Raw genomic sequence first — 22,170 nt, 5'->3', positions numbered from 1 at the left:
ATTAATGTAAATGCAGTTTAGCCGACCAGACCTTTCACGCTCCCTGTCTTGCCCCTGCCCGGCCTGTCTACTGGACTTGCTGGCTTTAACCTCTACATTTGCCTCATCTATCTCATCGGAGAGACTACTACTTTGGGTCCCACCCCACTGCAAGACTAGTTTAAACCCTCCCGAGTAGTACTAGCAAACCTCCCCACAAGGATATTGGTCCCCCTCCAGTTTAGGTGCAACCCGTCCTTTTTGTACAGGTCACCTCTGCACCAGAAGAGATCACAATGATCCAGTAGCTGAAGCCTTCCCGCCTACACCAGCTCTTCAGCCACGCATTCATTTGCCTAATCCTCCTATTCCTACCCTCACTAGCACGTGGCACAAGGAGTTATCATGAGATTACAACCTTAGAGGTCCTGCTTTTTAACCTTCTGCCTAACTCCCTTTATTCACTTTGCAGGACCTCATCTTCCTGCCTATGTCGTTAGTACCAATATGGACCACGACCTTTGGCTGCTCACCCTCCCCTTTCAGAATGTCCTGCAGCCGCTCCGAGACATCATTGACCCTAGTACCAGGGAGGCAACATACCATCCTGGAGTCTCATTTGTGGCCACAGAAACGCCTATCTACACCCCTTACGATAGAATCCCCTATCACTATAGCTGTTCCAACCCTTTTGTGAAACACATGCAATCTACTCATAATTCAAAGTTACTTAATTCAAATGATCAGATAATTAATTTTTTGTACTAAATTCCCCATTTTACATTGCTTAATTCATTAAATAATTCAAATTTTTAAAGTGTAGAATCAGCTTTAAATTATCAGTAGGCTGCATTAAATGTGAAGAAATCACATTACACGAGCTAGAATCAAGTAACAAAAAAGTATATTCTTTCACAGAAGTATGTTTTTTTCTTATCCTGTTAGGTTGTACTTTGTTGCAGCCCGTGAAGGTCACCTCCCTCAAATACTGTCAATGATCCACGTGAAACGACTCACACCAGTCCCAGCACTACTCATAAATGTAAGAATTCAGTCTCACCACTGTCATCACATATCTTTTATATCCAACTGCAGTGACAATGAAAAATTTTGACTTGTGTGCTAGTTACAGAATGTCAGTACTGACAAGTCATGTGTTTCATAACGGCAGCAGCAAGTGTCTTTTTTATGTGCTGTGTAGCCATACTGGTGCCAAACGTCGTGTCCTGCACTCCTTTGGACCCCACCAGAAAGGCCGAGAGGGGGGTTTTGACGACTGGGCAACTCTCAACCTCCATAAATTTGCCCAGGCATGCGCCATGGAGAGGTCACTCCATACAAACCACTGACCACCTCCAGGCGCGTATCCATTGTCTCTCGAGATAAGGAGGCCCAAAAGAAGAAAGAAAAAGAAGAAGGTCTAATTCTGTCATGATTCCCCAACATAGAATTGTTTCAATTTCAGCCATGTCATTACAAGAAATAGAGCAGAAGCCAAGATGCTTCATATAAAGAACTGAAATTTGAGAGTGGTGTGAGAGGTCACCATTAGCAAATTTTGAACATCTGGGGACCAATTCAATGTTGCCACTATCAGACATCCGGGACAAACTATTGTATTAGCTTTTGAGAAAAGCAGAACAATGAAACGTGGGATGGGGTGAAAAGTGGTCCAAAAAAAGTCAAGAAAAAAAAAAAATTGCTGGCCTGAACTAGCATTAGTCTATTTATCCAGATAGTGTGTGTGTTTATCACAGGCCTGGGACAAAATAACTCCTTGTAATATAACTGCTATTCTATACAGTTTTCAATTTTATCTGATTAATAATAACTAGCTTACATGAATTTAGATGTTCTTCTAAAAGAAAAGAACTTGCATATATATAGCACCTTTCACGATTTCAGGACATTCGATAGCACATTACAGCCAATGAAGTACTTCTGAAGTGTATTTTTTATTTCAAGTACTTTCCCATGATACATTGAAAAAAAATGTTCTTTTAAAAAAGATAGAGGTTTAGAAATTGCTACCTGCTCTAGTCTCAAGCCGGACATTCCAATATTCCAACAGTGTCTACATATCAAAAGTACTTCATTGGTTCCAAAGCACTTTGGGATGTCCCGAAGCTGTGAAATGCACTATATAAAATTCAAGTCTTTCTTTCTTTCAGAAGCTTAATTTCAAGTGCTAGGTATAGGGTTATTTGCTTGGCTACTTCACACCACCCAGCCTGAATCACTGAAGAACTGTCAGTGACACCACACTGCTTCACTGATGGAGAGGAGCACCTGAAGAACCATCTCTACTTCTGTTCATCTGATCCGGATGGAGCAAGTGGGACACTTCAGTAAGGAAACTGATCCTCTCCTGGATCTTTTACCTTTCCCTAGTAAATATTTGGTGCCTTCTTGCAGACTTGAGTGGGAACTCCCCAGTCACACCTCCTTCGCTCATGATAAGGGGGCATGGGTAGATCTCAGTGCCTGTGGAAAATGGCAAGATGAAGCATGGGACACAGCCTGGCAGAAACAGGGTCAATCTCATTTTCCAGATATGTGCCAGGACTCTATCTTGTCCCCAACTGGAATGTCAAAGCCAGACTGGGTTGGTTTTTTTGGAAAATGTCTATCTCAGTTTTAACCAGGATGGGACTCCTAACTTACAGGTTGCTCCAGTGACACCAAGCTTTGTGCATTCCTAGGACCCCTCCATTGAAAACAATGGGGCTACAACTTTAGAATAGCCTGGCAGCTGACTTCCATGTCACCCAACCTTGGGTATCAACTGCATATGCTCCATACTCAGCCAGTATCATGGTTGGCTCTGGTTGGGTTTATCTAGATCAACTCTCGGGCTAATCCAAAGTCACTGGCTGCATTTCTTTCCATGGAAGCACTGAGGAACTGCCTCTGCCTTAGTAATGTTGAAGAGTGACCTCGTGACAAGGATACCCAATAAGGTGTGCAAAGGATTTGGCATTTTTTAAACTGCTTCACTCAATATTTTAAGTGTATCTTTTTTCAACATAGAGTTCTTTAAATAAAATAACAGAATAAAGATACCTCAGAGTTGTTACTATTCTAATTTTTGTCTGATGATAATGTTCATTGTTGGCAGGGTGCAGCAGCATTGACCTTCCTAATTGTAGAGGACATATTTCAACTCATCTACTATTTTAGCTTCAGTTATTGGTTCTTTATTGGACTGGCTGTTGTTGGACAAATCTACCTGCGCTGGAAGCAGCCAAACAGAACCAGGCCTATCAAGGTAAACACAAGTAAAAATCCAAGAGTTATCCAATAAATAGCTCAGCCATGCAGACCAGGATATTACAAATCTCATTTTGTGTGGCTCACTAATGTTAGACTGGGGATATGTACAATTGGCCTCTGCACCCTGGGTTAGGTAAGAGAAAAATCAATCAGGGTTCCTGTTGTAATCATTACCCACTAAACTCTGCTGGAAAGTGTACATGTGGGTGTCAAATGAGAACAGTGTCAGGCTTGACTGTGATGCCCCTGTGGGAAAGCATGCAGATATTCACATCATCACGGTCAGACATCTTAGAACCATACCCAAGCGAGGAGTAAATGCCTTCTGGAAAAGGAGAATATTGTTAAAAAAGAGGGGGGGAAACAAACTGCTTAGCATATATTAATGAACCACTGCATGAAACTAGATGCACTAGCTGTTTGACCATTGGTCTTTGCTGAGTTAGCCAACCTAGCCCCAAGCAATATTTGGAGCATTACAAGTGGCCTTACTCCCTGGTGCAGCATGAAGAAAAAAAATCATCTGGAGGTTCAGCTCTTAATTACTACCCAGTGACTCCTGCTAAAAAGTACATGCACAGATGTGAGTGATAACAGGACCAAGTTTTGCTATGTTGCTTCCCAAGCTCACATAGGAAGAATTGCCAGTTGTGTGAAGTACCTTAACAGCAAGAGTGGGGGATGTAATTTTTGAAAATGTTATTGGATTAATTACTTTCTAGAACTTAAGATCAAAGCTTTCTTTTTGAGAGATAAAGCTAGGCAGAGACTAAAACATTTTCCAAACCCTGCAACTCAATAGGCATTAAAGAACTGCTCATTTAGTTTGATTTATTTTTTGTTTACAAATAAACACTTGTATTTTCCATTACAGAACAGAGAATGCATTAAGTTACTGGTTCTCTCAGTTGACCTTTCTATATATATATATATATATATATATTATATATATATAATGTCTACATTAAGGATATTTTATTGTGAATAGTTTATAACATGAAGTGCAGTGCTGTATATCAAGAGATCTTTGAGGGATCTCTGAAGTAATGGTAGGTAAACTGTCTCAGATAAGTCAGAGTAGTCTTAGAAACATAAGTAACCCACTCAGCCCCTCAAGCTCATTCCACCAACTAGATCATGGCCAGTATGTACCTTAACTCAATTTAACTACCTTGGTTCCATATCCCTTAATACACTTGCTGAACAAAAATCTGTTTCGAAATTTTCATTGATCTCGCTGCAACATCTTTTTGGGGAAGAAAGCAAAAGAACACCAGGACCATTAGTGCTTCCTGCTTTTATCCCTCAACAACTTAACTCTAACTTCAAGGTTATGTGCCCTTGTTCTGGACTCCCCCACCAGAGGAAATAGTCTCTATCTATCCTATCAAATCCTTTAATCATTTTGAACAACTCAATCAAGTCACTCCTTAATCTTCTATACTCAAGGGAATACGAGCCCAGTCTATGCAATCTGCCCTCATAACTTAATCTTTTTAGCCCTGAATCTGCACTGCACTGTCTTGATTGTCAGTTTATCTTTCCTGAGGTTTGGGGCCCAGAACTGAATGCAGTATTCCAATATCCTGATTGTAGGTAGCTAATTTGCAATTCAATATGCAGCTTGTAATTGTCTGGACTAAATTTCTTTTTGGAAGTTTGATCTCTTTTCTCACTCTCCCATCAGATCAACCTGTTTTTCCCAATTTTATTCTGTCTATGCACCGCAGGCCTGATAGCAGTGCCCGCATACAACGACAGTATTCATTCCCTGATTGGGATTGCAATTGGATTGACCGGAATACCAATCTACATCTTGAGATACTTGCTGTTAAAATTCAAATGGTCTGCTGCTAGCCAAAGAATTACAGGTAGGTAGCAGATTTAACCACCATGCTTGGTAAATAATGAGCTCTTTGGTGACTATTAGTTTCCTTAAAACTCAATCATCTGTTAAATACGTTTATAGCATAAAATTTGCTGTAGCCATACCGTCTATTTCAGAAAATATAATGATAGCAAGATTGAAGCCAAAATGAAGTTCTTAGTCTGTTTGTGATGTTGATTAGGTAATGTTTTTGCGAGGTCGATTGAGGAACTCCCCTGCTCTTCTTTGAAATAGTTCCATGGGATCTTTTATGTCCACTTGAGAGGGCAGACAGGGCCTTAGTTTAATAACTCATCCAAAAGACTGCACCTCCAACAGTCCCTCAGTACTGCACTGGAGCGTCATCCTTGAATTTTATGCTCAAGACCAGGAGTAGGACTTGAACCCACAACCTTTTGACTCAGAGGCGTAAGCACTTTGAGATGTCCAGTGGTTGAGAAAGGCACTATATAAATCCTAGTCTTTCTTTTTGTCACACTACTGGGGGAAAATAGCTGGTGTATGAGCAGCATGAGTCAAAGCTTAATAAAACCCCTCACCAGTCTGCCCAAAGGTTCACAGAAAAATTAATAAAAGTTAAAGACTTATTTACAACCAGTCCAAGCGAAATGGATTAAATGCTGTCATTCGCATGCTGAAAACAATCCTGTTCTCACATACGTAAGCCATCAACTGATTCCTAACAAAAATTGAACGGATTTAATAGTAATATCCTCTGTAATTCTCAATGCTTTTCATGAACAGGTGGAATTAGGACTTGACAATGGATGCATTCACTAAATAATTAGAAGAGAATTTTAATTATTGTTTCAATTTATGCAAAATTAAGAAAACCTAGTTGACAGCTGAAATACAATAGTTTGGAAGTGAGGCAATAACTACGGCCACTCAAATCATGTTTCTTTCTTCCTTCTTTTCCATCATTTTTTTTTCCTCTCCCCTCCTCTTTTCAGGTTATTTGCTGTTTGTTTGGATAGAATTTTACAGGTATAATCCACATTCTGGTAACATGACGAAGAGGTTATTTGTCATTCATACACATCAACAGTGTCATGCAAGAAGCATGATACTTGAGTCTAATCCTATTGTTGCATCACAGAGTTACACCACTTGCATTTAGATAGCACCTTTAACATAGAAAAATGCCCTAAAGGTGCTTCACAGAAGCATATTCAAAAAAGACACCAAGCCAAAGGGTGAGATATTAGGAGGGGTAACCAAATGCTTGCTGGAAGAATGGGTTTTAATGAGGGGTATTAAAGGAGGTGGAGAGGTTTATGGAGTAAATTCTAATGCATGGTGCCTAGGTGGCTGAAGGCATGGCCGCCAGTGGTGGGGGCAGTCTGAGAAGCCAGAGTCAGAGGAATTGCATTCTGTGGGGTTGTCAGGGTGAAAGAGAGAGAAATTAGAGATGTGGAAGAGTGAGGCCATGAAGTTATAAAACATGAAGATGGAAATTTTATATGAGTAGATAATTTGTTTCCTTTTCCCATTTTTGGATTCTGAACAAGAACTACTCTTTTTCTCCACAGCTAACACGATGAAATACTTACAACTGCTCCTTTACTGTTCTGAGGTCGAGAAGGGTGATGAGCTAGAACAGCAGCTGGCTGTTAAGATAGAGATGACAAGAAAATCACCAACTGAACCTCTTGAAAAAACCTGAAATATTTGAGCTTGATGTCAGACTGAATAATTTGATCAGCATCAAGTCTGCTAATTCCTATGCTTCCCTATATTTTACACTGTGAACTACGTGGCAAGAGATTTTATTCTGCTCTCCAAGTTGAATCTTAATTAATATTTAAGCAGTTTGTTTTATTTTAGCAACATCCCAAAAACATTCAATTAATATCATCTAAAACCAAGTGTTAAGAAAATCTGAGAGACTTACTTGTTGCAGGGTTCATTAGAGAGAAGGTTGTAAATTACAGGCAAGTGCAAGGTAATTAATGTTCCAGTATTTCTAAAGGTATCAGTGTCTCACCCTATCCCTAACAGGGTACTAAGTTACAAGGAAAAGTTACAGCCTCCATATGGAGTGTTATTCAGTAGTTTTGAGTCCTTTGCACTGGAACTTGGATTGCAGTATTTTATTGCTTATCTATTTGCTGAAATATTTGTCCTGTCCAACTTTTTCCACCTTCAATAGTGATATAGTAGTTTCCAAAAGTTTTCTTTGTTTGTAATATGTTGACTTACACTGCATTTAACTTATAACATTGCCACTGTTGACAGCCCCAAGTTCAGCAGCAGCATTAAATGTGATGGCACTACTGCCTTCGCAAGAGCTGGGGCAGTAGTGCCATGGCAGCAAGGTAACCCTTGCTGCAGGCAATTTCAGCTGCCTTTTTTTTGGTTGTCCTTACAGTTCAGATATTTGATCTCCCACTTGCTGGTCTACATGGCCCTTCCTTATGATTAAGGAAAATCCAGCATTTAGAAAACAAAATAAAGCTACACCTTGAGACTTTCAAACTGTTGCTGCTTTGGAATATATCCTGCAGTTTAAACAGCTGAATTCCACAGAAAAGGAACTAAGGCTATTACAGAACATGTTGAATGAAGTGGTTCTTTAATATAGTATGGCATAAAATTAAGCTGTAATTTTGTTAGGTGAGATGACAATGTAATTTCTCAGAACTTCACAAACACTTCACTCCAAACCACCTCTGTCTCAATTTCCTTAGATGTCCTGCTTTCTGTCCGCTACAAGTACTCATTAAAAAAAATAGCACTGGAACCAGAGAAAAATACTTTGGGGTACAGGTTGACTACTCAGTTGAGTACTTTTACTCTGATTAATGTACATCCAAACAGCAAAATCACATTATGCACCATTTCAAATTGTATGACACAAAAATATGAATTGACTGTTATAACTCCCGAGAGAGATTATTTTCTTTTAAGTACAAGACAGAATGTATTCCCAATTTGCTGACCTGAATCATTTTAACTTTAGTGAGAGACATTTGAACTACCCAAGGTTACCATAGTACATCATTTTGTAATGAGTCTGTATTTTATTCCTTTCTAAAACGTTTTTCTTCTGTAACAATAGAAAAAAGGCTGTTAAATAAAAATGCTTGACTTACTGCTTTGCTATTAACAAGGTATGCTGAGGTACAGGTTTAGATTTAAATACAGATGTCTGTCTAAATACACAAGAAAAAATCTGTTGAGTTCATCTTCATTTTTAAAATCAAAAGCATCCTCCACATAGAATCTTCAGGCATGATGGGGGGGGGGGGGGGGGGGGGGGGGTGCGGGGGGAGGATGTAAAAGAGGAGGTGGCATTGCACTATTGATCAAGCAGTCAATTACTCCAGTAAGGAGGGATGATGTCTTAGAAAGTTCCCCAAATGAGGCCATATGGGTAGAACCTAAAAATGAAAAAGGGGGCAATCACTTTATTATAGGCCTCCAAACACTCAGGGAGAGATAGAAGAGCAGATATGTAGGAAAATCACAGAGAGACGTAAAAATAATAGGGTAACAATAGTAGGGGATTTCAACTTCCCCAATATTAACTGGGATAGTCTTAGTGCAAAAGGTTTAAAGGGGGCGGAATTCTTAAAGTGCATCCAGGAGAGCATTTTGAACTAGCACTTAGAAAGTACTACAAGGGAAGGGGCGGTACTGGAACTAATTCTAGGGAATGAAGCCGGAAAAGTGGTAGAAGTGTCAGTGGGGGAGCATTTCGAGGATAGTGGCTATAACTCTGTAAGATTTAAGGTAGCTTTGGAAAAGGACAAAGATGGACCAGAAATAAAGGCACTGAATTGGGGGAAGGCCAATTTCAATATGATAAAACAGGATCTGGCCAAAGTGGACTGGGAGCAGCTACTTGTAGGAAAGTCTACATCAGACCAGTGGGAGTTATTAAAAAAGGAAACAATGAGAGTTCAGGGCCAACATATTCCCATAAAGGTGAAGGGTAGAACCAAATAAGTCCAGGAACCCTGGATGTCAAGGGTTTGGATAAGGATAAGAAAAGGAGGCTTATGGCAGATTCAGACAGCTGAAAATAGCGGAGGCCCTCGAGGAGTATAGAAAGTGTAGTGGGGAGTACTTAAAAAAGTAATTAGGAGAGCGAAGAGGGGGCATGATGAAGGAAATTCCAAGGCATTTTATAAGTATATTAAGGGAAAGCGGATAACCAGGGAAAGAGTACGGCTCATTAAGGACCAAAGTGACAATCTGTGTGTGGAATCGGAAAACATAGGTGAGGTTTTGAATGAATACTTTTCATCTGTGTTCACTATGGAGTAGGTGTAGAGATTAGAGAGGGGGATTGTGATATACTTGAACAAATTAGCATTGAAAGGGAGGAGGTATTAGCAGCCTTGAAAGTGGATAAATCCCCAGGTCCAGATGAGATGTATCCCACGCTGCTATGTGAGGCAAGGGAGGAGATTGCAGGAGCTATGACAAATTTTCAAATCCTCTCTGGTCAGGGAAAAGTGCCAGAGGACTAGAAGACAGCGAATGTGGTACCATGATTCAAGAAGGGTAGTAGGGATAAACCAGGTAATTACAGACCTGCAAGTCTAACATCGGTGATAGGGAAACTATTGGGAAAAAATCCTGAGAGATAGGATTAATCTCCACTTGGAGAAGCATGGCGTTGTCAGGGAGAGATCATGTCGAACAAATTTGAATATTTTGAGGAGGTGACTAGGTGTGTAGATGAGGGTAAAGCAGTTGATGTAGTCTACATGGACTTCAGTAAGGCTTTTGATAAGGTCCCGCATGGGAGATTGATCAAGAAGGTAAGAGTCCATGGGATCTGGGGCAATTTGGCAAATTGGATCCAAAATTGGCTTCATGGCAGGAGGCAGAGGGTGATGGTCGAGGGTTGTTTTTGGGAGCGGAAGCATGTGACCAGTGGTGTATCACAGGGATCGGTACTGCGACCCTTGCTGTTTGTAGTGTACATTAATGATTTAGACATGAATATAGGAGGTATGATCAGTAAGTTCGCAGATAACATGAAAATTGGTGCTGTCGTAAATAGTGAGGAGGATAGCCGTAGATTATGGGACTATATAGATGGGCTGGTAAAATGGGCAGAGCAGTGGCAAATGGAATTTAATCCTGAGAAGTGTGAGGTGATGCGTTTTGGGAGGACTAACAAGGCAAGGGAATATACAATGGATGGTAGGATCCTAGGAAGTACAGAAGGTCAGAGGGACCTTGGTATACATGTCCATAGATCACTGAAGGCAGCAGCACAGGTAGATAGGGAGGCATATGGGATATTTGCCTTTATTAGCCAAGGCATAGAATATAAGAGCAGGGAGGTTATGATGGAGCTATATAAAACGCTAGTTAGGCCACTTCTGGAGTACTGTGTACAGTTCTGGTTGCCACACTATAGGAAGGATGTGATTGCACTGGAGAGGGTGCAGAGGAGATTCACGAGGATGTTGCCTGGGCTGCAGCATTTCAGCTATGAAGAGAGACTGGATAGGCGAGGGTTGTTTTCCTTAGAGCAGAGAAGGCTGAGAGGGGACTTGATTGAGGTATACAAAATTATGAGGGCAGAAAATTATAGGGTAGATAGGAAGAAATTTTTTCCCTTAGTGGAGGTGCCAATAACCAAGGGGCATAGATTTAAGGCAAGGGGCAGGAGGTTTAGAGGGGATTTGAAGAAAACATTTTTCACCCAGAGGGTGGTTGGAATCTGGAACACACTGCCAGAAGGGATGGTAGAGGCAGGAATCCTCACTACATTTAAGAAGTATTGAGATGAACACTTGAAATGCCATAGCATACAAGGCTATGGGCCAAGTGCTTGAAAATGGGATTAGAATAGAAAGGCTTGATGGCTGCGTGGACAAGGCGGGCCGAAGGGCCTGTTTCTGTGCTGTATAACTCTATGACTCTATAGGCCACCAGGCTGGATGCAGGAAAAAACATCACTATTTTGACAGATCAGAAAATAATTCATGTGACTCCTTCCCACAGATCTTACGGACCTGACTCATATATACATTAACAGAAACGGCACATCTAGAAACCCAGGGCAATTTAAAAGTAGCAGAGATGCAGAAGGACAGGTCGCCACCCTCTTGTTTCCTTTATTCCTGCAAACAGAACACTCCCGAAACTTAGGAGAAAGGAGAACTGGCCCCTTGCTTTTCAAAACTAAAGGTTAATCTTCAATAGCATGTGAATGTGACAAACTTCTTCTTTGGCCTCCATGTCTCGGGAGACAATGGGTAAGCGCCTGCAGGTGGTCAGTGGTTTGTGGAGCAGTTCCTGGAGTGGCTATAAAGGCCAATACTAGAGTGACAGACTCTTCCACAGGTGCTGCAGATAAAATTGGTTGTCAGGGCTGTTTCGCACTTGGCTCTCCCCTTGCGCTTCTGTCTTTTTCCTGCCAACTAAGTCTCTTCGACTCGCCACACTTTAGCCCCGCCTTTATGGCTGCCCGCCAACTCTGGCGATCGCTGCCAACTGACTCCCACAACTTGTGATCAATGTCACAGGACTTCATGTCGCGTTTGCAGACGTCTTTAAAGCGGAGACATGGACGGCTGGTGGGTCTGATACCAGTGGCGAGCTCGCTATACAATGTGTCCTTGGGGATCCTGCCATCTTCCATGCGGCTCACATGGCCAAGCCATCTCAAGCGCCGCTGACTCAGGGGGTGTATAAGCTGGGGATGTTGGCCGCCTCGAGGACTTCTGTGTTGGAGATACGGTCCTGCCACCTGATGCCAAGTATTCTCCGGAGGCAGCGAAGATGGAATGAATTGAGACGTCGCTCTTGGCTGACATACATTGTCCAGGCCTCGCTGCCATAGAGCAAGGTACTGAGGACACAGGCTTGATACACTCGGACTTTTGTGTTCCGTGTCAGTGCGCCATTTTCCCACACTCTTGGCCAGTCTGGACATAGCAGTGGAAGCCTTTCCCATGTGCTTGTTGACTTCTGCATCGAGAGACAGGTTACTGGTGATAGTTGAGCCTAGGTAGGTGAACTCTTGAACCACTTCCAGAGCGTGGTCGCCGATATTGATGGATGGAGCATTACTGACGTCCTGTCCCATGATGTTCGTTTTCTTGAGGCTGATGGTTAGGCCAAATTCGTTGCAGGCAGCCGCAAACCTGTCGATGAGATTCTGCAGACACTCTTCAGTGTGAGATGTTAATGCAGCATCGTCAGCAAAGAGGAGTTCCCTGATGAGGACTTTCCATACTTTGGTCTTCGCTCTTAGACGGGCAAGGTTGAACAACCTGCCACCTGATCTTGCGTGCAGGAAAATTCCTTCTTCTGAAGACTTGAATGCATGTGAGAGCAGCAGGGAGAAGAAAATCCCTAACAGTGTAGGTGCGAGAACCCAGCCCTGTTACACGCCACTCAGGATAGGAAAGGGGTCTGATGAGGCACCACTATGCTGAATTGTACCTTTCATATTGTCATGGAATGAGGTGATGATACTTAGTAGCTTTGGTGGACATCCGATCTTTTCTAGTAGTCTGAAGAGACCACGTCTGCTGACGAGGTCAAAGTAACAATATCCCCAGTGAATGATCAGTTTTTAAAAAATCACAAATTCATCATATTACTTCTTGAATTGGAAAGATAGACACCATGGTCCAGCTATTGAACGAGATGAATTGGTTTCAAAATATTGTTATTTCTGAATTAGATATTCCGAACACACTGTCAACCAATACTGGTATTGGACCACAACTTCATGGCTGAAAGAAATTAGTTATTCTGACACTTCGCTCTGATCTTATGCTGTTGGCTCAGCTGTCACAATCTTATGAAACCCAAATAGAACATTACTTGGCACGTGAGGTAGATAATTGATCACCCATTTGGCTGTATAGCTTTTAACTGCTGTACCACTGGTTATTTTTATGCAGCTGTACCTGCTGAGCTAATAGTGTTCCTGCATGAAGACCTGCTGATCACCAATCTCCTCCTCACTGCCCCCAACTCCCCACACTTCTAGAAATGAAAGAAATACTTGCATTTATATAGTGCCTTTCACAACCTCAGGATATCCTAAAGCACTTTACAACCAATGAAGTACTTTTAAAGCGCAGTCTCTGTTGCACTGTAGGCAATGTGGCAACTAATTTGGGTGCAGCAAAGTCCCAAAAAAAGTAACTAAATAACGACCACATAAGCTGTTTTTGAGTTACGTTGGTTGAGGGATAAATATTGGCCAGGAACACTAGGGGAGAGCTCCCTTATAGAGCTAATGGATCTTCTATGCTCACCTGAGAGGGGGTTCGTTCTAACAACTTAACTGAAAGACGGCAACTCCATCAGTGCAGCAATCCTTCAGTGCTGCACTGGAGTATCAGCCTAGATTTTGTGTGCAAGTCTCTGAAGTGGAACTTGAACCCACAAACTCTGACTCAATGGCAAGTGGGTTACCAACTGAATCACAGCTGACGTGAATTTCCACATTTTATCTGCATTAAAAAAAATCATTGATAAGCATTATGGTCAGTGGAACACCCACATTTGACATAACTAACTGGTCGACCATCATCCATTATGCATGGGAATAGTTGGGAGTAGAAAATGAAGTCAGAAAAGGGGCTTAAGAGTAAATTCCTTGATACAGCTACATTCAACAGAAAACACATTTGGTCAAAGGATGGTGTCAACATCTGGGAGGTGGGATTTCCACCCATGCCAGAGATGCACCACTGTCCTCAGCTATAGGTTCCACCAAAGCTCAAGTCACTGCTGTAAACAGGTTCCCCAACTTCAGCCAGGAAATCATGCCAGTGAGGGGTGGAGACTTGTTGCAGGCCTGGAGGGGGGCCGAGATAGACGAGGGAAAGAGAATTAGCTCAAGCTTGCACGAGGATGGCAAAGATGCCAGACAGTCAAGAACCATTATAGCAGTTTTCAGGAAGCAACATCTGTGAGGAAATCAAGATGGCAATTTAGAACCAGTACATGAAAAGGTCAGGTAATTGATATTCATATGCATATGAGGTCACTCCCAAACTTCTAAAAATATCCCCTCTGCAATCTTCTGGAGACTAGATTTAAAATACTTTCCTGCCCTTTATTTTACTGTATCATATCGACAATTGTTTTTTCTTCTCTAACATTGCTAACTTATGGTCAAATTCATTCTTCTGAGTATCAGACCAAGGTAAGGTACAAGGGTAACATCGACAGTCAGGGAACAAATACAGTTATAAAACAAAAGTATAAAAAGGACAGATAAAAATAAAATGAATAATTACTAAAGATAAATTAAACTGCCCGTGCAGCAATGTACACAGCATCCTAAATAAAATGGGAGAAATTGGAGGCAATGATCCACAGCAAGGAACCAAATGTAGTGGGAATAACTGAAACTTGGCTGCATAAAGAACAGGACTGGCAACTAAATATTGCAGGTTATGACAATCAGAAAGGATAATGGAGGAAGAAAGCGGGGTGGAATACCTGTACTAATCAGAGATAACATAATGGCAGCAGATAAAAGGGGTATAAGGTTAGAAACAGAATCCATATGGATTGAAATGAAAGACGAGGGATTAATCACTCTAATAGGGATATACTATAGACCACCTAATAGTGGAAGAAAGTGGAGGAAAAATATGTAAGCAAAAATGTGAAATAAGTATAAAGGACATAGAATAATAATCATAGGAAACTTTAACTTACCCCAAAATAAAATGGCAAGAGTCAGCACAAAATGGGGACATGGAATTGAGTTTGAGTCTGTTCAAGACTTCTTTTTCATACAATATGTATAAAGTTCGAGAGGGAGCACTACTATCTTCTAATGGGAAATTAATCAGAACAGATGAGAGCAGTAACCTGAGTATTTCCAGCATTTTCTGTTTTTATCAGGGAGAGGAATATCTATGCAACAGCGATCACGACATAATAAGGTTGAAGATAACTGAGAAAAATATAGGATAGACAAAGAGTGAATTAATTAAGACAATTGGAAAAAATATGATTTTAAGAAGAGAATAGAACTAGGGACTATTTAATATTGGGGAAAAAATTACTGACAAAGAAACAGAACAGCAGTGGAAAAGACAAATATATCCTACTAAAATGCAAGGACAAACTAGCCAGTAATGACACACCATGGGTGGATTAAAGTCGAAGAAAAGGTAAAATTGAAACTTAAAGAGAAAGGCATACACTAAGTACATAGACAAGTCAGGAGAGGATAATAAAGGGGATTATGATACTAACAGAATTGATAAAAGGGTATACTTGGATTTTCAGAAGGCTTTTGATAAAAGTCCCCCACATGTGGTTGGTGGCAAAATTAAACCACATGGGAAAGGAGGTAATATACTGGCATGGATTAAGGATTGGTTAACAGGTAAAAAGCAGAGAGTAGGAATAAACGGGTCATTCTCACGTTGGCAGGTTGTGACTAGTGGGGTACCGCAGGAATCAGTGCTTGGGCCCCAGCTGTTCACAATATATATCAATCATTTGGATATGGGGACCAAATGTAACATTTCCAAGTTCGCGGATGACACAAAACTAGGTGGGAACGTGTGTTGTGAGGAAGATGCAACGCAGCTTCAAGGGGATTTCGACAGACTTAGTGAGTGGGCAAGAATGTGGCAGATGGAATATAATGTGGAAAACATTTCTTAAATGGTAAGAGATTAGAAAATGCGGATGTACAAAGGGACCTGGGTGTCCTTATCAATAAGTCATTGAAAGAGAACATGTCCGTGCAGCAAGCAATAGGAAGTCCAATAGTATGTTAGCCTTCATCACAAGAGGATGTGAGTACAGGAGTAGCGAGGTCTTGCTTCAATTGTATTGAACCATGGTTAGACCGCACTTGGAGTACTGTGTGCCGTTTTGGTCCCCTTACCTTAGGAAGGTTATTATTGCCGTAGAGGGAGTGCAAAGAAGATTCACCAGACTTGTTCCTAGGATGGCGGGACTGTCCTATCAAGAGAGATTGGGGAAACTGGGCATGTATTCTCTGGGGTTTCGAAGAATGAGAGGTGATCGCATTGAAACCTACAAAATACTTAAAGGGATAGACAGGGTAGATGCAGCTAAGATGTTTCCCCTGGTTGGGGAGTCCACAACCAGGGGACACAATTTCAAAATGAGGGGGAAGCCACTTGGGACAGAGATGAGGAGAATTTCTTTACTCAGAGGGTTGTGAATCTTTGGAATTCTGACCCTAGAGGCTGTGGAAGCTCAGTCATTGAGTATGTTTAAAGCAGAGATTGACAGATTTCGAAATACAAATGACATAAGGGGATATGAGGATAGTGTGGGAAAAAGGCATTGAAGCGGATGATCAGCCATGATCGTACTGAATGGCGGGGTAGGCCCGATGGGCTGAATGGCCTACTCCTGCTCCTATCTTCCTATGAACAGTTAAGAAAGTCAAAACCAATTAGGAAGGCAAAGAGGAACTATGAAATTATCAAGGAATATAAAAATAAAGTATTTTACAGACACATAAATGACAAAAGAAAAATTAGAATAGGGATAGGACTAAGAAATACACATGATAAAGTCGCAGGCAATGACAGCGAAATGGCAGAAATTTTAAACAATTACTTTGCTTCTGTACTTACCAGGGAAACGAATATGGTGGACATGACATTAGAAGAAAGTAAAAAGGACATAAAGAGATTTGAGATAGGGGTGATAATTGCTCAGCTAATCAAATTTAGAGCGGATAAAATTCCTGTTCCAGATGGATTGCATCCACACATACTGAAAGAAGTTGGCGAAGAGACAGCAGAAGGACTATTATAGGGCTTTAAACTGAATAGTGGGGCGGGGGGAAGGGTTCAGTTGCATGGAAAAACAGGAAGTTAAAGGAGAAGGTAGGAGTGCAGGTTAGTGGTGAGGCTGATTGTTACCAAACTGCAAGAAGTTTACTGGTTAAACCAGGAGAGAGAGATAACAAACAGGCGAATAAAGCATCAGTGCTGAGGGACAGGTTAGGGGGTATAGCCCAAATAAGAGTTCTATATACAAATGCTCAGAGTGTAAGAAATGAATTAGATGAACTGCAGGCGCAAATTCAAATGGAAGATTATGATGTGGTGGCCATTGCGGAGACGTGGCTGCAGGATGGTCGGGACTGGGAACTAAATATACCTGGTTATAAAGTTTACAGGAGGGACAGGGAAAATGGCAGAGGGGGTGGAGTAGCCTTACTGATTAGAAATAATATCACCTCATTGGTGAGGGAGGATATAATGAGGGGGAAAGCATCCAGTGGAAACCTTATGGGTGGAATTGAGGAACAAAAATGGATCTAAAACTGTAATTGGTGTTGTGCAGAGACCCCCGGGAGCAGTTCTGAGGTGTTAGATTGTATAAATGCACAAATTAGGCAAGTGTGTAACAAAGGCAGAGTAGTATTAATGGGGGATTTTAACTTACACATCGATTGGGAGAGCAGACTAGTACCTGTCAGAAAGGTAGTGAATTTCTGGAATGTGTCAGGGATAGTTTCCTACAGCAATATGTCCTGGATATAACAAGGGGACAGTCAATATTAGATTTAGTTATGAGTAATGAGCCAAATTTAATTAGTAGCCTAACTGTGCGTGAACGTTTATCAAATAGTGATCACAACGTGATCAAATTCAAGGTAGCGTTTGAAAGTGAAAAGCACGAATCAGCTACTAGAATTTTAGACTTGGGTAAGGCTGACTTTACTGGAATGAGACAGAGACTGTCCACAGTAAACTGGGTAATGGGTCAAACGACTGAAGAACAGTGGAGAATATTTAAAGAAACATTTAACAAAATACAGAGCAAGTATATACCCGAGAGGAAAAACACCATGGACAACTAAAGAGATTAGGGATAGCATAAAACAAAAAGAAATGGCTTACAAAAATGCAAAACACAGCACAAATCCAGCCGAATGGGATCGTTACAAAAACCAGCAAAGGATCACAAAGCAGCTCATAAGAGCTACTAAAAGAGATTATGAAAGGAAACTTGCAAGGGACATCAAAATCAATAAAAAGAAATTTTATAGTTACATAAAGGGAAAGCGGGTGATCAAGAGCTATGTAGGCCCACTAAAAGCTGAAAATGGAGATATTGTCATTGATAATGGGGAAATGGCAGACATGTTGAACAATTACTTTGCCTCAGTATTTACAATTGAAAAGGAGGATAACTTGCTGAAGTCCCGAAAAAATTAATAGCCGATAGGGGACAGGGACTTAATACAATTAACGTAAGTAAAACATCAGTAACAAGGAAATTAATGGAACTAAAGAGTGAGAAATCCCCAGGACCTGACGGTTTCCATTGAGGGTGTTAAAGGAAGTAGGGGAGCACATTGTAGATGCCCTAACTATAGTTTTTCAGAGTTCCCTAGATTCAGGAGTGGTCCCTCTGGATTGCAAACTTGCACATGTCACTCCACTTTTTAAGAAGGGTGAAAGGGGGAACCAAGGAAATCACAGACCAGTTAGCCCGACGTCTGAGGTGGGGAAGTTGCTGGAGTCTATAATCAAGGATAGGGTGACCGAACACCTAGAAAAATTTCAGTTAATCGGGGACAGCCAGCATGGATTCATGACGGGAAGGTCATGCCTGACAAATCTCATTGAATTTTTTGAAGAGGTGACTAAGGTAGTGGACGGGGGAATGTCTATGGATGTTATCTATATGGACTCCCAGAAGGCATTTGATAAAGTCCCACATAAGAGACTGTTAACTAAGGTCGAAGCCCATGGAGATGAGGGCAAATTATTGACATGGTTAGAAAGTTGCTTGAGTGGTAGGCGACAGAGAGTGGAGAGAGTGGGGGATAATAGGTAAGTACTCCAATTGGCAGGATGTGACTAGTGGTGTCCCGCAGGGTTCTGTGTTGGGGCCTCAATTATTCACATTATTTATTAACGACTTGGATGATGGCATAGTAAGTCATATATCCAAATTTGCTGATGATACAAAGTTAGGCGGCATCATAGACAGTCTAGATGATAGCATAAAATTGCAAAGAGATATTGACAGACTAGGTGAGTGGGCAAAACTGTGGCAGGTAAATTTCAGTGCGGGCAAGTGTGAGGTTATCCATTTTGGACCAAAAAAGGATAGAGCAGAGTACTTTCTAAATGGGAAGAGGTTAAGTACAGTGGATGTCCAAAGAGACTTGGGGGTTCAGGTGCATGGATCTTTAAAATGCCACGAGCAAGTGCAGAAAATAATCAAAAAGGCTAATGGAATGCTAGCCTTTATATCTAGAGGATTGGAGTATAAAGACAAGGAGGTTATGCTGCAGCTGTACAAAACCCTGGTTAGACCCCACTTGGAGTACTGTGAGCAGTTCTGGGCACCACATCTTAGGAAGAATATATTGGCCTTGGAGGGAGTGCAACGTAGGTTTACAAGAATGATACCTGGACTACAGGGGTTAAGTTACGAGGAGAGATTACACAAATTAGGCCTGTTTTCGCTAGAATTTAGAAGGTTAAGGAGTGATCTGATTGAAGTCTTCAAGATATTTACAGGAAAAGACAGGCTAGATAAAGATAAACTATTTCCACTGGTTGGAGATTCTAAAGCTAGCGGGCATAGTCTACAAATTAGGAGCAGACTGTTCAGGAGAGATGTTAGGAAGCACTTCTTCACGCAAAGGGTGGGAGAGGTTTGGAACTCTCTCCCACAAACAGCAGTTGAAGCTAGAACAGTTGTTAATTTTAAATCTGAGATAGATAGATTTTTGTTAAGCAAAGATATTAAGAGAGATGGGCCAAAGGCCCATATGGAGTTAGGCTGCGGATCAGCCATGATCTCATTGAATGGCGGGACAGGCTCGAGGGGCTGAATGGCCTACTCCTGTTCCTATCTTCCTATTACATACAAATCAAAATTAATTAGAAAAGGGAATACTACCAGAGGACTGGCAGACAGCCGATAGCATTTTTGTATATAAAAAGGGAGAAGGAACAAGCCCAGGCAACTACAAATGATTAGTGCAACATCGGTGGTTGGAAAATTAATGGAATTCTTATTCAAAGATGTAACAGAAAAACATCTATTTTAGTGAAGAGTAGTCAGCACTGACTCCAAAAGGGAAAGTCATTCTTTGAAGAAGGAACAGAAAGGGTAAATATGGGATGTGGGCGTGGTTGGCTAGGCCAGCATTTATTGCCCATACATAATTGTCCTTGAGAAGGTGGTGGTGTGCTGCCTTGAACTGCTGCAAGCGATGTGGGGTAGGTACACCCACAGTGCTGTTAAGAAGGGAGTTCCAGGATTTTGACCCAGCGACAGTGAAGGAATGACAACCTAGTTCCAAGTCAAGATGGTGTGCGACTTGGAGGGGACTTGCAGGTGGTGGTGTTCCCATGCATTTGCTGCCCTTGTCCTTCGAGTTGGGAGAGGTTGCGGATTTGGAAGGTGCTAAGGAGCCTTGGTTTGTTGCTGCAGTGCATCTTGCAGATGGTACACACTGCTGTCACTGTGCGCCGGTGGTGGAGGTAGTGAATGTTTGTAGATGGGGTGCCAATCAAGCAGGCTGCTTTGTCCTGGATGGTGTCGAGCTTCTTGAGTGCTGTTGGAGCTGCACCCATCCAGACAAGTGGAGAGTATTCCATCACACTCCTGACTTGTGCCTTGTGGATAAGCTTTGGGGAGTCAGGAGGTGAGTTACTCGCTGCAGGATTCCTAGCCTCTGACCTGCTCTTGTAGCCACGGTATTTATATGGCTACTCCAGTTCAGTTTCTGGTCAATGGTAACTCCCAGGATGTTGATAGTGGGGAATTCAGCGATGATAATGCCATTGAATGTCAAGGGGAAGATGATTAGATCCTCTCTTGTTGGAGATGGTCATTGCCTGGTACTTGTGTGGTGCAAATGTTACTTGCCACTTATCAGCCCAAGCCTGGATATTGTCCAGGTCTTGCTGCATTTCTACATGGACTGCTTCGGTATCTGAGGAGTCGCAAATGATGCCGAATATTGTGCAATCAGCGAACATCCCCACTTCTGACCTAATGATTGAAGGAAGGTCATTGATGAAGCAACTGAAGATGGTTGGGCCTCGGACAATACCCTGAGGAACTCCTGCAGTGATGTCCTGGAACTCAGATGATTGACCTCCAGCAACAACAACCATCTTTCTTTGCATTAGGTATGACTCCAACCAGCAGAGAGTTTTCCCCAATTCCCATTGACCCCAGTTTTGCTAGGGCTCCTTGATGCTATACTCCGTCAAATGCTGCCTTGATGTCAAGGGCAGTCACTCTCACCTCACCTCTTGAGTTCAGCTCTTTTGTCCATGTTTGAACCAAGGCTGTAATGAGGTCAGGAGCTGAGTGACCCTGGCGGAACCCAAACTGAGCATCATTGAGCAGGTTATTGCTAAGCAAGTGCCACTTGATGACACCTTCCATCACTTTACTGATGATTGAGAGTAGACTGATGAAGCGGTAATTGGCCAGGTTGGACTTGTCCTGCTTTTTGTGTACAGAACATACCTGGGAAATTTATCACATTGCTGGGTAGATGCCAGTGTTGTAGCTGTACTGGAACAGCTTGGCTAGGGGCACAGTAAGTTCTGGAGCACAGGTCTTCAATACTATTGCTGGAATATTGTCAGGGCCCATAGCCTTTGCAGTATCCAGTGCCTTCAGTCGTTTCTTGATATCACGTGGAGTGAATCGAATTGGCTGAAGTCTGGCATCGCGATGCTGGGGACGTCAGGAGGAGGCTGAGATGGATCATCAACTCGGCACTTCTGGCTGAAGATTGTTGCAAATGCTTCAGCCTTATCTTTCACACTAATGTGCTGGGCTCCCCCATCATTGAGGATGGAGATAATTGTGGAACCACCTCCTCCAGTAAGTTGTTTAATTGTCCACCAACATTCACGGCTGGATCTGGCAGGACTGCAGAGCTTAGATCTGATCCGTTGGTAATGGGATCGCTTAGCTCTATCGCATGCTGCTTACGCAGTTTGGCACGCAGATCGTCCTCTGTTGTAGCTTCACCAGGTTGACACCTCATTTTGAGATATGCCTGATGCTGCTCCTGGCATGCCCTCCTGCAC

General features: G+C 42.0%; 2 protein-coding genes across 3 annotated transcripts in view; one reads left to right on the top strand and one right to left on the bottom strand.

Moving 5' to 3' along the window:
• LOC137379062 (Y+L amino acid transporter 2-like) overlaps positions 1–8,218 on the top strand; it is a 155,107-nt gene extending 146,889 nt beyond the window's left edge. For both annotated transcript variants that reach the window (XM_068049681.1, XM_068049680.1), the window contains exons 7-10: positions 925–1,021; positions 3,098–3,247; positions 4,940–5,123; positions 6,673–8,218. In XM_068049681.1, the coding sequence (XP_067905782.1) occupies positions 925–1,021; positions 3,098–3,247; positions 4,940–5,123; positions 6,673–6,806 (565 nt within the window). In that variant the 3' untranslated portion in view covers positions 6,807–8,218. The remainder of the gene's footprint in view (positions 1–924; positions 1,022–3,097; positions 3,248–4,939; positions 5,124–6,672) is intronic.
• slc7a6os (solute carrier family 7 member 6 opposite strand) overlaps positions 1–22,170 on the bottom strand; it is a 73,988-nt gene that overhangs the window by 21,912 nt on the left and 29,906 nt on the right. The gene's annotated exons all lie outside the window — the stretch shown is intronic.

The sequence above is a fragment of the Heterodontus francisci genome, chromosome 17, assembly GCF_036365525.1.
Source record: "Heterodontus francisci isolate sHetFra1 chromosome 17, sHetFra1.hap1, whole genome shotgun sequence".
Taxonomy (NCBI): domain Eukaryota; kingdom Metazoa; phylum Chordata; class Chondrichthyes; order Heterodontiformes; family Heterodontidae; genus Heterodontus; species Heterodontus francisci.
The sequence above is the reverse complement of the archived record's forward strand: the minus strand, read 5'-3'. Positions and strand labels throughout refer to the sequence as shown.